Source organism: Chiloscyllium punctatum, chromosome 1 (genome assembly GCF_047496795.1).
Source record: "Chiloscyllium punctatum isolate Juve2018m chromosome 1, sChiPun1.3, whole genome shotgun sequence".
In the NCBI taxonomy this organism is placed as follows: Eukaryota; Metazoa; Chordata; class Chondrichthyes; order Orectolobiformes; family Hemiscylliidae; genus Chiloscyllium; species Chiloscyllium punctatum.
This window is the reverse complement of record NC_092739.1, coordinates 9,057,249-9,071,671: the sequence shown is the minus strand read 5'-3', so window position 1 is coordinate 9,071,671 and position 14,423 is coordinate 9,057,249. Positions and strand designations below refer to the sequence as shown.

At 40.5% G+C, this 14,423-nt stretch overlaps 1 protein-coding gene across 3 annotated transcripts in view; it reads right to left on the bottom strand.

Moving 5' to 3' along the window:
- Positions 1 to 722: 722 nt before the first annotated feature.
- nr3c2 (nuclear receptor subfamily 3, group C, member 2) overlaps positions 723 to 14,423 on the bottom strand; it is a 321,123-nt gene continuing 307,422 nt past the window's right edge. For all 3 annotated transcript variants that reach the window (XM_072567406.1, XM_072566818.1, XM_072567476.1), the window contains exon 9: positions 723 to 1,818. In XM_072567406.1, coding sequence (XP_072423507.1) covers positions 1,663 to 1,818 — 156 coding nt within the window. In that variant the 3' untranslated portion in view covers positions 723 to 1,662. The remainder of the gene's footprint in view (positions 1,819 to 14,423) is intronic.

Here is a 14,423-nt window from a genome sequence, read left to right as displayed (position 1 = left end):
ATACCTCGCAACAAAGAGCAGTTAGTTCATTAATGTCCTACAGGGAAGGAAATCTACCACCCTTACCTGGTCTGGCCTACATGTGACCCCAGTCCCACAATATGATTGACTCTTAGCTGTTCTCTGGGCAATGGAGGGTGGGTGACGAATGCTGGTCTAGCCAGCAACACGCATGTCCCACAACAGAATAAAGAAAGATAAAAGACACGTAATGACGAAAATTTTGAATTGGATCATCTTGAAGGAGCAAAGACAGTTTTAGGAAAGGGATTTTAGAATTTGGGGTCTAAGTGGATGAGGCTAAGATCACGAATGTTGGAGTGATGAAAATTTGGGATGATGCAGGAGAGGAATTAAAAGAAGCGCTGGAGCTGGGTGCAGTCAATTTCTTTGTTTGATTTACTGTACTGGTATTTATCCTCTCAGAGAAAGGTTAAGTTACAGAATTATCTGGACCCTGATCTAAACTTCCAGGTTACTGCAGGTACCCCAACTGACTGGAAGTCTCAACTATTCTGGCTCATGCTGCTCTGAAACAGATTGCCTAATTGGTCAGGGCTAAGAACAGTTTAGGAAGGTTTTAGAAACCATAATGTGTCCCTTGTATCCAGCTGACAGGCTGGAAATAGCCACTTATGAGAACAAAGGCTTTTTGTTGTGTTAATGTGTACTGATTATAATTCTCCCATCCAGCAATTGACTCAATAACAATGAAAAAGACATTAAAAAGTGGAACTAGTAATTTAATCATCATATATTTAATATTCTTTGCTGACACAAATGTAGATGCTTAAGTGCTTCCATGGAAATATAAATCAACTTATTTAGAACTATTTTATAATTCTGCATATCATTTGGCTAAGTACAGTGTATGGATTACCAAAAGTGCTACATCAGGACTCCAACAGCATAATATACAGAAACTTTATAGCAAAGCACAGAAAATTATTAGACAATTCTAAAAAGGTTGGAAAGAACCTAGGATTATCAGGGTATGGTTCCACCCTACTACTTGATTTATTTATTGGAAAGTTGTAAGAAAAGTCAGCTATATGCACCTTTTTGCCATTTTATCCAGTACTTCCCTATTGCTACGGCACAAAACAACAGGATGGAACTTGAAAAGCCTCCTAACAGCGCAGCAAGAGCGATATTGTTACAAAGCAAAAGACACTAGTGACGGGCAAAGGGGAAAAATTAATTAACATAAAATTAATTACAAAATAGAAGAAATATTTAATATAAGTCAGCTAGTATATCTGTGGTTTATTTACAGCAAATGCTGTAAAATGGTTAAATTAGATATGATACTAAAAAGGCACAGCTTTCCCTTTCTTAAATACACTGTAAACGTCAGATGTTTATGCATGCAGAAACATTTCACTTTACAAAAAAATTACCTTTAGAAAAGAGACTGTATTACAATTTTTCCTGCCAAAATATATTTCTTTCAAAAAATACTTTTCCCCGGCCTCCTTTTAACCTTTGAACATATCCATTTTCATCTCATTAATGTAGTTCCATGTTATATCAGTCCCAAACCTTCATTAAGCATTTCTTTAGTGTGTAGCGACGTACAGGACACCAAGCCTGCTAAAATAATTTTTAAAGCCAGCAAAACATGAGGAGGAAAATTTAAGGCAAAGTTCAACTTTAAAAGGATCACTTCTTGTGAAAAAGAAGGGATTTGGTCATTCCTGCTGTAACCTCTGGCAACTGGTCATTGATGATCTCCACCAGCATATCCGGGAACTCAATTTTCAGTGCCTTTGATTCCACAAATGTATAGAAACAGAACTGCAGTAGCCCACTGACCAGCTGTAGGGAAAAGATGTGCAGAATTAGAAACAGAGTCTGAGATTTCTACATCTGTGTCACTATTTTTAAAAATGAGCTGGGACTTCCCTTGGTGTCTTAGTTTATCTGAACTTTATTAGTTCAACTCCATCAAGAACAGAAGGTGAAAATATCACAGTTATCCATTTAGCGTCCCTGAATCATCATGCTTAATAAGTCTTCTATTGGTTTTCTTACTGCGGTGTGATGCACAACTGGGGCCATAAGTGGTCTGCACTACTGAAAACAACACTTGCAGTACAATAGCCTTCGAACAGCACCTACAGTCATCAGTAACACAACCTTGACCTTGGCTGCTGCTTTTTATATTGTCTTAGAACAATACAGCACAAAACAACTTGCAATTTGACTGCGTGTTGGCTCTTTGAAAGACCAGTTGAATCAGTTCCACTTCCAGCTCAGAGAATGGTTCATCACCTAGCCGAAACCCATCTTTTGTTAAGTTGAAAAATCCTACTTGACATGGTAAGGGACAAAATTCCAAAGGCCTGTCCCTTTGGAAACCAGTCCTATCAAGTGTGGTGGGTATTGGGGATTTGCCAATAGTGGGAGTTCCAACTTCCTCTGCCTATATGAAACGTGGCACAAAATGGAAGCTTGCATGGTCTGGCAAATGAGGTGTTCTCCAGAAGATGAGTCCAACTAGCCGTATGGCCAGCTGCCTGTATATGAGAAATAAAAATTGAGAGAACTGCTGTTATATACGGGAATGGGAGTAATGTGGCCAAGAAAACATGCAAAACAAGAGCAAATAGGAATGGGAATTAAATGCTGGCCTTGCCAGGGACACCTACATCCCATCATTGAATAGACAGTGGTTTCTGAGGGGCAAGTGGCAGAATACTAGCAACATTAGTTCGTGGGTGACGAAATCTACGAGCGATGAAGGAATTTGCTGGTCCCATCATAATTTGAGAGCCCCTTCATTGATCCCTTAAACTCTGACAGTGTCAGGGTGGAGGGACACTGAGAAATATAATTCAGGTCAACTTTCTGAGTCATGGATTTTTGGCTATTTCATTTTTCTCAAATGCAAACACATTTATAGATAATTAAAATGTTTAATTTTCACAAATTTCCATTATAAACAGCTCTTACAAGGAGGGTGACCTACTCCTACCTCTCTTCCAATGTAACTCAGTGGTGGCTCCTGGTGAGGTGTTGTATGGTAAATTTGTGCCCTTAGGGGAAGCTGTGAGCTAATAACAAAGCTCAGCATCTCAGCAAAAAAAGTAGTGTAATTTTAAAATTGTTACCACACTGAAATAGCTGCCAGCTTCAGTTTTGTCAAGAAGCCCGATGTAATTCAATACCATGCCATTCAATAAGATGATGATATAGTTACTGTTGATGTTAATTGCTTTTTATTTTTTTTACTATACCTCTGGAAGTGGTTCTCAGGACATTTGACATTTGAAATACTATTCTTAAACTATTGTGCAAACTCTTCCTAGCTGAGAAGCTGGCTTGTCCATTTTTGGAGTGATAACATGCACCAATTACAATCTACAAGATGACAGTTTGTGTCTAACAAATATCAAACTAACAGCAACATTAAAATCTAATTTCTAAATAAATTGTACTGCAAGTTGAGGCTCAGAAAGCAGCAGGATATATATGACTATGGGGGCTCATGCTATCACAAAACCACAGGAGAACATCACATAACTGACAATACCTTGTCTCAGGAAGCACCGGCTCCAGAAACACAAAGAAACCCACTGTTTGTCAGGTTTTCTATGACCATCAATGTAAGTCTACATTTGACTGACACCATGAGGTGTCTCATGATATCTGCACATACTCTGGTGCTCTATGAAACTCAGCTCTCAATATTACCTACTTTATACTGATGTGGAGGTGCTGGTGTTGGACTTGAGTGGACAAAGTTAAAAACCGCACAATACCAGGATATAGCCCAACAGGTTTATTTGGAAGTACTAGCTTTCAGCATGCTCCTCCTTCATCAGGTAGTTAGTGTGGCAGGATCGTAGAACACAGAACTTAATAGCAATCTAGGTTTGTTCAATATATTGCATCAGTTGTATGACTGTGGTCTTTTGCTTTAAGTCTTTCATCTGTTAGAATGGGTTGCAGATTTTGATTCATTAATATGTAAATCCCAGAACTCCTTTCAAGTCACATTCCCAAGATAACTTCAGGTTTTATCAAAAAAAGCTTACATCTCAGCTCAGACAATGCAGTAAAGGTGTGAGGTTAGAGTCTGTCTGTATCCCAATCTTGAGTCAGACTGCTTCTATTTCCAAAGTAGGAATTTATAAAATATCATAGATTGACTGCCTACAGATTGTGTGCTTTTTGAACAAAATAGAATTATCTTCAAATAAAATTCTGCAAATGCAATTTCACCCTATAGACTCATACATGTGTGTGCGTGCATTTGCGGAATTGTATTTGCAGACATATTCTATTTTGTTCAAGAAGCACACAATTGTGGGCAGTCAATCCATGTGACATTTTATAAATTTCTATTTTGGAAGTAGAACCAGTCTGACTCACGGTCTGAATACAGACAGACTCTAATCTCACACCTTCAATGCACTGTCGGAGCTGAGATGTCACCTTTTTTTATATAACCTTAAATTATCGCGGGAATGAGTTGAAAGTAGTTCTGGGATTTACATATTAATGAATTGAAATTTGCAACCCACTCTAACAGATGAAAGACTTAACAGCAATCCAGGTTTGTTCAATATATCATTTCAATTGCTTGACATTGTAATCTTTTGCTTTAAATTCTGTGTTCTATGATCCTGCCCCACTAGCTACCTGATGAAGGAGCGTCGCTCCGAAAGCTAGTACTTCCAAATAAACCTGTTGGATATAACCTGGTGTTGTGTGATTTTTATCTATTTTGGAGTTAGTAGTTTTTCAGTGTACCAGGTACAGTTGTGCTTGCTGGCTCAGAATAATTAGGAAAAGCTCAGCTGAAGATCTCCCAAACTATTGCCATACTTGGGCAATGGCTAATGCTTTTGAGTTGTTTCTACTGTTTCTCAGGGGGTCCTGTTAAAATTGTGGTAATAGATTCACAGTGAAACTCCATGTGGAAATTGCTGCTGAAAACACCTGGCAGACTGTGATTTGTACAATAAACACTCCAGGAATGGACAGAAGCCCATCTGAAGATGAGAAAGACATTCCCATGCAATCAAAACCAAAAGTTCAGTAAATTATTTTAAAACGTCAATTGGATTATGGAGCCAATCTAGCATTATAGACCACTGCATAAAGCCGATTCTTGGTCCCATGTTGCGCACCTGGCAGGACGCGGGCAGAACCTACAGGAAAGCAATTGTGATTCATGATTCCATAGTCATCTCTGTCAAATTCCTGGCCCCTGCTGATAGCACTAACAATCAACAAATAGCCAGTGCAGTGAAACTGACAGAACATTTAAATTCTGTTCCTTTACTCACAAATTGTAACTGTACGGTTATGGCTAAATTTTGCAGGTAAGGTTGACAACAAGACTTTCTGTTCATTTCCTCAGTAAAAGATTATTATTGTGCATCATCAGCAGTCCAGCAGGGAGCAGTGTGGTGACAGTGCACTTTCAGCAGCTGATTCAAGATTTAGTATTACTGAAAATTTTGTCAACAACCAAAACAGATTGCAAGAGGAAATTAGTTTTTGGCCTCACATTTAAGTGAAGTTTGGTTGTCCTTAAATTTGGTTATTCAAATTTAAAGTGTGCTTATTCCCATTCAATATAGATTCCAAGCAGAATCGTATCTTTTGGGAATGTTTAACTATAATTGTAGAAAATAGGAGTATTTTTGTTGCCACACCAGAATGCAACTATTAGTTGTGCCTATTTAAAGATGCGAGAAGGGCTCAAGAACCAAAAGCAATCTATCCGACTGCATTTACATTTTATATAATAAGTTGTTTTCAGGTGTTAACTGATTTCATAGGGAAGGAATGCAACAAAAATCAAAAGGTATCACACATCATGACGATTATTAGTTTACAGAAACTCACATGGCAAAGGCTGCTCAATATGATGATCAGTGGGAACTTCTAATTATATCACACAATCAATTGACACAACTGATTTGTTATAATTTTTGAATGAAATCACCTTGTGTAATATTAATAACCGAATGTGTGATAAAATGGTGTTAATTTCACATAAATAAATTTCTTTCAATTGAGTAGATAAAAGCTGCAAAATCTAATTCGGTGGTACTCATAATTTTGGTGTTACAGACATCACTTTTCAGACACAGAAGAGTCTGAGATAACATGCTGGTGCTCCCCACAACAATCACTATTTTGGCAATATATCTGATATATGCAGAGCAGGCAAATCAGAATGTCAGTAAGCTTTTAGTACTAATTTGACTCTACTGATGCAATTTTTGACCAGAATGATCCAATGAATGCCTCCGCTTAACTTGAGGTAGTTAATCATGCATTCAATGATAAGAAGGAACCCTGCTAGTTAAATCTAAAGCAATCATTGGCTACTAACATTGGTTAGTGGATGATTGATTTCTCCTGCCTGTTGTTGAGTTGGTCAAAGTGTTTGCAGGATTATATTGATGTTAAAGGTTAGTGAACTCTACAGCGAGTGGTGTGTTAAATGCTGAACATCTTCATTCTTAATTAAAAGGTATGATGAAAGATGTATTACCATTTAGGATTTGAATTTTAGGATATTGCCAGATATATTTTTGACAGTTCTATTGTTTTAAATGGTCAGGAAGTCATTTGACACTCATGCCCCAGAATATACATAGCTTCAGTCAAGTGCCTGGCAGGACACCAGTGGTGTAAATGAATGGAATGTTTATTTTGCTGAGTTTATAACAAACCAAAGGCCATCTCCATTTAACTTCTGACTTCAATTTAGAAGAATCAGGAATTCAGTTCAGGAGGGAGAACAGTTTGCTTCTTGCAGGAGAATCAAGTTTTAGTCTGTGGGAAGCAGCCACTTTAGCCAAAGTGTTTTGAATTCATGAAGCTTCTAAACTGTAAGGGTTTGTAGTCTTCACATTGTTGGAACTGAAAAAGAATAGGCTGTTGAACTGAGAAAGAATCATGCCAGGATGCCCAAAATGAATCAAAACATGTTTAAGCACTGCAAAGAAAAAGAAGTGGGAAGTGTCAGTTAAGTAAGATATTAACAATTGACTTCGGAGTGATGGCTCTCTGGGATTGAATATTTGTAAAATGATAGTAGAACATAGAACTGTACAGCATCGAAACGGGCCTTTCAGCCCATGATCTTGTGCCAAACATGATGCCAAATTAGATTAATCTCTTCTGCGGGCCCTTTATCCATATCCCTTCGTTCTTTGCAAATTCATGGGCTTCTCTAAAAGTCCCTTAAATGTCCCTATTGTAGCTGCCTCTACCAGCACCCCTGGCAGCATGTTCCAGACTTCTACCAGTCTCTGTATAAAAACCTTGCCTCTCACATTTCCTTTGAACTTTCCCCCTCTCATGCCCCATAGTATTAGATACTTCAACTCTGGGAAAAAAAATGTTCTCACCATCAGCCCTGTAAATGCATGTTATACTTTTATAGACTTTTATCAAGTCTCCCCTCAGTGTCCGCCATGCCAGAGAAAACAATCCAAGATTTTCTAGCCTCTCCTTATAGCTCATAACCTCTAATCCAGGCAACATCCTGATAAACCTCTTCTGTACCCTTTCCAAAGCCTCTACATCCTTCCTGTATTGTGGCAACCAGAACTAAACACAACACTCTAAGTGTGGCCTAACCAAAGACTTATAAAGCTGCAACATGACATCCGGACTCTTGTACTCAATTCCCCGACTAATAAAGGTGAGTGTGCAATATGCCTTTTTTACCACCCTATCCACTTGCACGACCACTTTCAGGGAGCTATGGACTTGAACCCCAAAATCCCTCTGTACATCAATGCTGTTCAGGGTCCTGCCATTAACTGTATGCTTTTTCTTAACATTTGATCCCCTAAAGTACAGAACCTCACACTTACCTGGATTAAATGCCATCTGCCATTTCTCCACCCATACGTGCAACTGATCTATATTCAGCTGTAACTTTTGACAACCTACACTTCACAACTCCACAGATCTTTGTATCGTCCGCAAACATACTAACCCACCCATCCACATTTTCATTCAAGTCACTTATATATATCACAAACAGCAGAGGTCCCAGTATGGGTCCCTGTGGGACACCACTAGTCACAGACCTGCAGCCAGAAAAACATTCTTCCATCACTACGTTCTGCCTTCTATGAGCAAGTCAATTCTGAATCCATGTGGCCAAGTCATCGTGGATTCCAAGAATCTTAATTTTCTGGATGAGCCTACCATGAAGGACATTGTTGAAAACCTTACTAAAAACCATGTAGACAACATCCACTGCTCTACCCTCATCGATCACCTTTGTTACCTCGGAAAATCCAATCAAGTTAGTAAGACATGATCTTCCCCACACAAAGCAATGCTGACTGTCCTTAAGAATTCTCTCCAGTAGCTTCCCAATTAGCAATGCGAGACTCATCAGCCTATAGTTTCCTGGATTATCCTGATTTCCCTTCTTGAACAGAGGAACAACATTAGCTACTCATCAGTCATCCGGGACCTCTCCAGTGGCTAGCAAGGATACAAAGATCTTGGTTAAGACCCCAACAATTTCTTCTCTTGCCTCTCCCAATATCCTGGGGTAGATACCACTGGGCCCTGAAGTCTTCTACACCTTAATGCTTTTCAAAAGATCCAACACCATTTCTTTCTTGAACTCAAAAGGCCATAGCATATTAGCATGCTCCATATAAATCTCACTACCCTCCATATCCTTCTCCTGGGTGAATATTGACGCAAAGTACTCATTTAGGTTCCTCTGCCTCCAAGCACAAGTTCCCTCCTTTATCCTGGAGTGATCCTACCTTCTCTAGAGTTATCCTCTTACTTTTAATGTATGTATATAATGCCTTGGGATTCTCTTTAACTCTTCATGGCACCTTCTTGCTCTTCTAATTCTCTGTTTGAGTTCTTTCCTGCTTTTTATATTCCTCACAGGCCCTGTCTGATTGTTGCTTCCTAAAGCCTTACATATGCTTCTTTTTTCCTGTTTGACTAAATTCACAACCTCCCTTCATTGTCCAGGATCCTTGTCTTTCCTCCTTACTGGAACATGCCGGTCCTGAACTCTGATCAGTAGGCCTTTAAACAACTCCCACATGTCAAATATAGACTTGCCCGATAACAGCTCTGCCCAATCAACATTCCATAGCTCCTGCCTAATACTTATGTAATTTGCCCTCCCACGATTTAGCACATTCCTGCAAGGTGTTGCAGCTGTACAGGACTTTGGTTAGGCCACAGTTGGAGTACTGTGTGCAGTTCTGGTCGCCTCACTTTAGGAAAGATGTGGAAGCTTTACCAGGATGTTGCCTGGAATGGAGAGTAGGTCGTACAAGGATAGGTTGAGAGTTCTCGGCCTTTTCTCGTTGGAACGGCGAAGGATGAGGGGTGACTTGATAGAGGTTTATAAGATGATCAGAGGAATAGATAGAGTAGACAGTCAGAAACTTTTTCCCCGGGTACAACAGAGTGTTACAAGGGGACATAAATTTAAGGTGAAGGGTGGAAGGTATAGGGGAGATGTCAGGGGTGGGTTCTTTACACAGAGAGTAGTGGGGGCATGGAATGCGCTGCCCGTGGGAGTGGTGGAGTCAGAATCATTGGCGACCTTTAAGCGGCATTTGGATAGGTACATGGATGGGTGCTTAATCTAGGTTAGAAGTTCGGCACAACATCGTGGGCCGAAGGGCCTGTTCTGTGCTGTATTGTTCTATGTTCTAGGTCCTGACCTATCCTTATTCATAGTTATCTTAAACTTAAAGAGTTTTGATCACTGTTTCCAAAATGCTCTCCCACTGAAATTTCAGTCATCTGGCTAGGCTCATTGGCCAATACAAGGGCAGCATGGCCCTTTACTGGATTAGTGTTGCTGGAAGAGCACAGCAGTTCAGGCAGCATCCAACGAGCAGCGAAATCGACGTTTCGGGCAAAAGCCCTTCATCAGGAATCCCTTTGTCCATTTGGACTATCCATATATTCTTTCAAAAACCCTTCTGGATGCACTTAACAAGCTCTACCCTGTCTAAGTCTCTTGCTCTAAGGGAGTCCCAGTCTTATATTGAGGAAGTTGAAGTTACCAATATGACAACCTTGTTGTTATTGCATGTTTCCATAATCGGCTGACATATTTGTTCCTCAATGTCTCGGTGGCTGTTCAGTGGCCTACAGTATAACCCTATCAGAGTGACTGCACCCATCTTATTTTTGAGCACTCTCCATATTGCCTCAGTGTATGAGCCTACAGTATATCCTCTCTGAGTGCAGATGTAAGATTCTCCCTAATTAATAATGCAACTCCTCCACCTCTTTTACCTTCCTCTCTATGCATCTAAAACGACAAAACCCTGGAAAGTAGAGCAGCCAATCCTGTCCCTCTCTCATCCTGACAACATCATAGTCCCAGGTAATGATCCAGGCTCTAAGCTCATCTGCCTTTTCTATAATACTCCTTACATTGAAATAAGCATACTTTAGCCCATTAGGACCATTGTGTTCATTTACCTGTCCTTCCTTTCTGTCTTACTGGTGCTAATATCTACCTTCCCCTCAATCCCTTCATTGCCAACATGCTGCTCTGGTTCCCAGCTCCCGGCCTGTCTAGTTTAAGCCATCCTGAGTAGCACTAGTGAACATCTGTGTGAGGATATTGGCTCCCCTCCAGTTTAAGTATAACCCATCCTTCTCATATAGGTCACCTCTGCCTCAGCAGAGGTGCCAATAATCCAAGAACCTTAAACCCTGCCCCTGCACCCTTTCCTTAGCCTTGCATTCATCTCTCCTATCTTCATATTCCTTGCCTCACAAGCACATGGCACTGGTAGTAACCCAGAGATTACTACTCTCAAGGTCCTGCTTTTCAGCCTCTTTCTGAACTCCCTGTACTCACTGTGCAGGACCTCTTACTACCTATATCATTGGTACTAATGTGTACAATGACCTCTGACTGCTCACCTTCCCCCTTAAGAATTTCACCCAACTGCTCAGAGACATCTTTGACTCTGGCACTAGAGAGGTAACACACCATCCTGGAATCTTGAACACGGCCACAGAAATGCAACACTGTGCCCCTAATTAGTAAGTCTCCTACCAATATCGCTTGCTTGGACTTTGCCCAACCCGGCGCTACAGCAGAGCCAGTTGTGGTGCTACAGGCCTGGCTGCTGCTTTTATAATACCCTGAGATGCTTACCCCACAACAGTATTCAAAACGGTATACTTGTAAGTCAGGGAATAGCCACTGGAGACTCCTCCACTACCTGCCTACCTCTCCTGGCAGTCACCCATCTACCTGACTGAACCTGCGGGAAACTGAGTGAATGAATGATTTTTATTGTCATGCATATTTTACAGTGAGAAAAACAATAAAATACAGTGAAAAGCTTTTCCACTGTCACCACACTATGGTGCCACTTCAAATAGTTTTAAGAATAACAGATATAGAACAATACAGCTTAAAGAGAGTCTATCATCAACAACGCCTTTGTGCCACCACGCCTCCATAGCCTCACTGCCATCTACCCTGGACCCAACCAACATTGAAGTCACCATCTCAAAGATACCATCTTTTGACATTGGGCCCATTCTTCACAGCCACCACCTTGTCACCATTCGCTCTGGACTCTCCAATGTCACAGACGCATCTCTCACTGCTGGACTCGCCTCGTTGATTTTGCTATGATGCCCTTCTGCCACCACTTTGTCACCTGGGTCCAACCAATGATGAAATTGTCAATCCTCAGGAGCCATCTTTCATCACTGGGCCTGACTTGCCAACGTTATCTCCATCAGTGTAGCAGCTATTGATCCTGATGCCAGGTCCCATGCTTGCTCTAGAAAAGCAGAGGCCCTTGCTGCAATTTTTGCTTCAAATTTAGCCACTGGTGAAGTTCCAGAAGAGTGACTAATGTTGTTCCATTGTTAAAGAAAGGTAACAAAGACAAGCCAGGGAACTACAGGCCAGTAAGCCTGACGTCAGTGTTAGGCAACTTGTTGGAGAGGATACTGAAGGTCAGGATTAACCAACATTTGGATAACCAAGATCTGATTATGAATAGTCAACATGGATTTGTGCACAGGATGTCATGTCTGACAAATCTTTTAGATGTTAGGTTACACTTGTAAAAGTCGTTGGTGAAGTCGCACTTGGAGTATTGGTCATCCTCTTACAGGAAAGACACAGTTAAACTGGAAAGAGAGCAAAGAATATTCATGAGGATGTTGCCAGGACTAGTTGGCCTGAGTTATAGGGAGAGGTTGGCCAGGGTAGGAGTTTATTCATTGGAATATAGGAGAATGAGGGGTGACCTTATTGAAGTGTATAAAATCAGGAGGGGTTGGATAGGATGAACGCATTTTTCCCAGGGATGGGGAATTGAAACTAGAGGGCATAGGTTTAAGGTGAGATGGGAAAGATTTAAGAAGGACCTGAGAGGCAACTTTTTCACACAGAAAGTGGAACGTATATGGAATGGGCTGCCACAGAAAGTGGTTGAGACAGGTACAACTGTAACATTTAAAAAGTACATGGATGGGAAGGGTTTAGAGGGATATATGCAGACAATTGGAACTAGCTGAGTGGGCACCACAGTTAGCATGGACCAGTTTGGGCCAAAGGGCCTGTTTCCATGCTGTATTACTTTATGATTCTATGATTAATTCCTTGAGACCTGCAGAACATTCTGGTCCAGAAAACCCGACTTCAGACAACATCACTTCAGCTTGGATGGCAGCTGCCTGCATTTAGCTCTTTGCCCTATCTAAAGGCCATTTGTGCCTTTTGTTTCGTGAAATGCAGATCTTACCTCTCAACTAAGCCTCTATGCAGTTTCAGTATCTGAGCTGATAGCCACAAAAGTGTGCATGAGTAATGTTATTCCTTCTTCAGCTCTGTTTGTTTGGTCTTTGTCCTTAACCACTGCCTGATCAGGTTAGTTTTTGGGTGCCTGGAAGGATGAAGCCAAAGGCTTGGATTCTGTTGTTGTTGGTGATGGGGAGGGTAGTATATCATAGATAAATGCTCAATCTCAATGCTGGCCACGGCCTCCACAATGGTTGTTATGATAATTGGTAACCATCATCTCCTCCGTGTAGGTAAGGACATGCAGCTGTCTACTGCTCTGTGGTGGCTAGATACAAGATGTGAGCTAAGTGGTACAGGTTGTTGAATTCAGTATTTAAACATGCATTTGTGCAACTCAACCACTCAATACTGAACTTCATGCAGCACTGCACCAAGGTACAGGGAACTAGATTCCTGGCGCTGACCAAAACAGCCACCTGGTCCCAGAGCCTTCTTGTCAGGACAGCCTCCTGTGGTAAAATGGAATCATTCCTCCTCAGCAGCTCCTTCACAAGATTTCCAGTGTAGCACCAGAAAATCTGGACGACCAACCTTGCCATGATTCAGTGTTTTTTTTTAAAATACAGAGCTCTACTCTATGAATGCAAGCAGAAATAACCTGCTCTTTAGTTGGTGAAAGCTGGCTTAAGTCCCAGTCTTTCATGGTTTGATCAGATAGGCAGCCACTCAACAATATGCTTCGTTCTGGCTGCATGCTCCAATAATGCATGTTTGCATGCTGCTTTCATCAGTTACACGTAAGTTAATTGCATATTGTGATTTGCTTGCCCCTTTTCTGGCCTTGTCAAATTTTGTAACCAAAGTTTTACGGAAAATGACAAATTATAATCTGGCCTTTGACTTAACTCTATCGTAATAATCAAACGATTTTGAGAAAATTAGATTCTGTTGTGTTGACTAGGTTTTTTTACACTCACTGGAACAAAAACATTTTTGTACAGTACATGAAATGAGACATTTAATGTTAAAATTGGATGATATTTTTATTGCAAATATTCATCATGTTAAATTCAATCTATGTTTGCATTCCTTTTTCACACACAGTTTCCACAGTGATTGTTGAGAATACATGTTCAGTTTGTGAATTTTGACCAGTTCAACTTCAGTTGCATGTAAAGGCTCATTCTTTCCAATTCAATTCAAACCTATGATATCTAGACCTAATGTGAAGATTGGTCTGTATTATGCCACGGCAGGGTAATAGTTGATGGAAAGTGCATTATGCAACAGAGTCAATTCCAATAGGGAGCCGCCCTGCCACATTCAGCCAAGATCCAAATATCACACCTCAAAATAAATTGTTTGTTTTTAGAAATTAAGGTTTCTATCCAAAATATGACACCTCAGAAACAATTCTAAAATAGAGGGATAATGTTTTCAAACTGCTCCACACTGTAATGTTTAGGATGTTTGCCTGAATCTATGAAGAGACACAAAGAAATCATGCTAATGTTGTTGTGAAGTTGGGTAGAATAATTGTAGATTGTGAGACAGGAAGTTAGAATTTGCTGTGTGTAAAATTGTAAGATGCTAGGAGGGGAAGCATTGCATGGTCTCTTTAAAAGATGGTGTTTTTTGAATGTGTAAAGATTAAAAT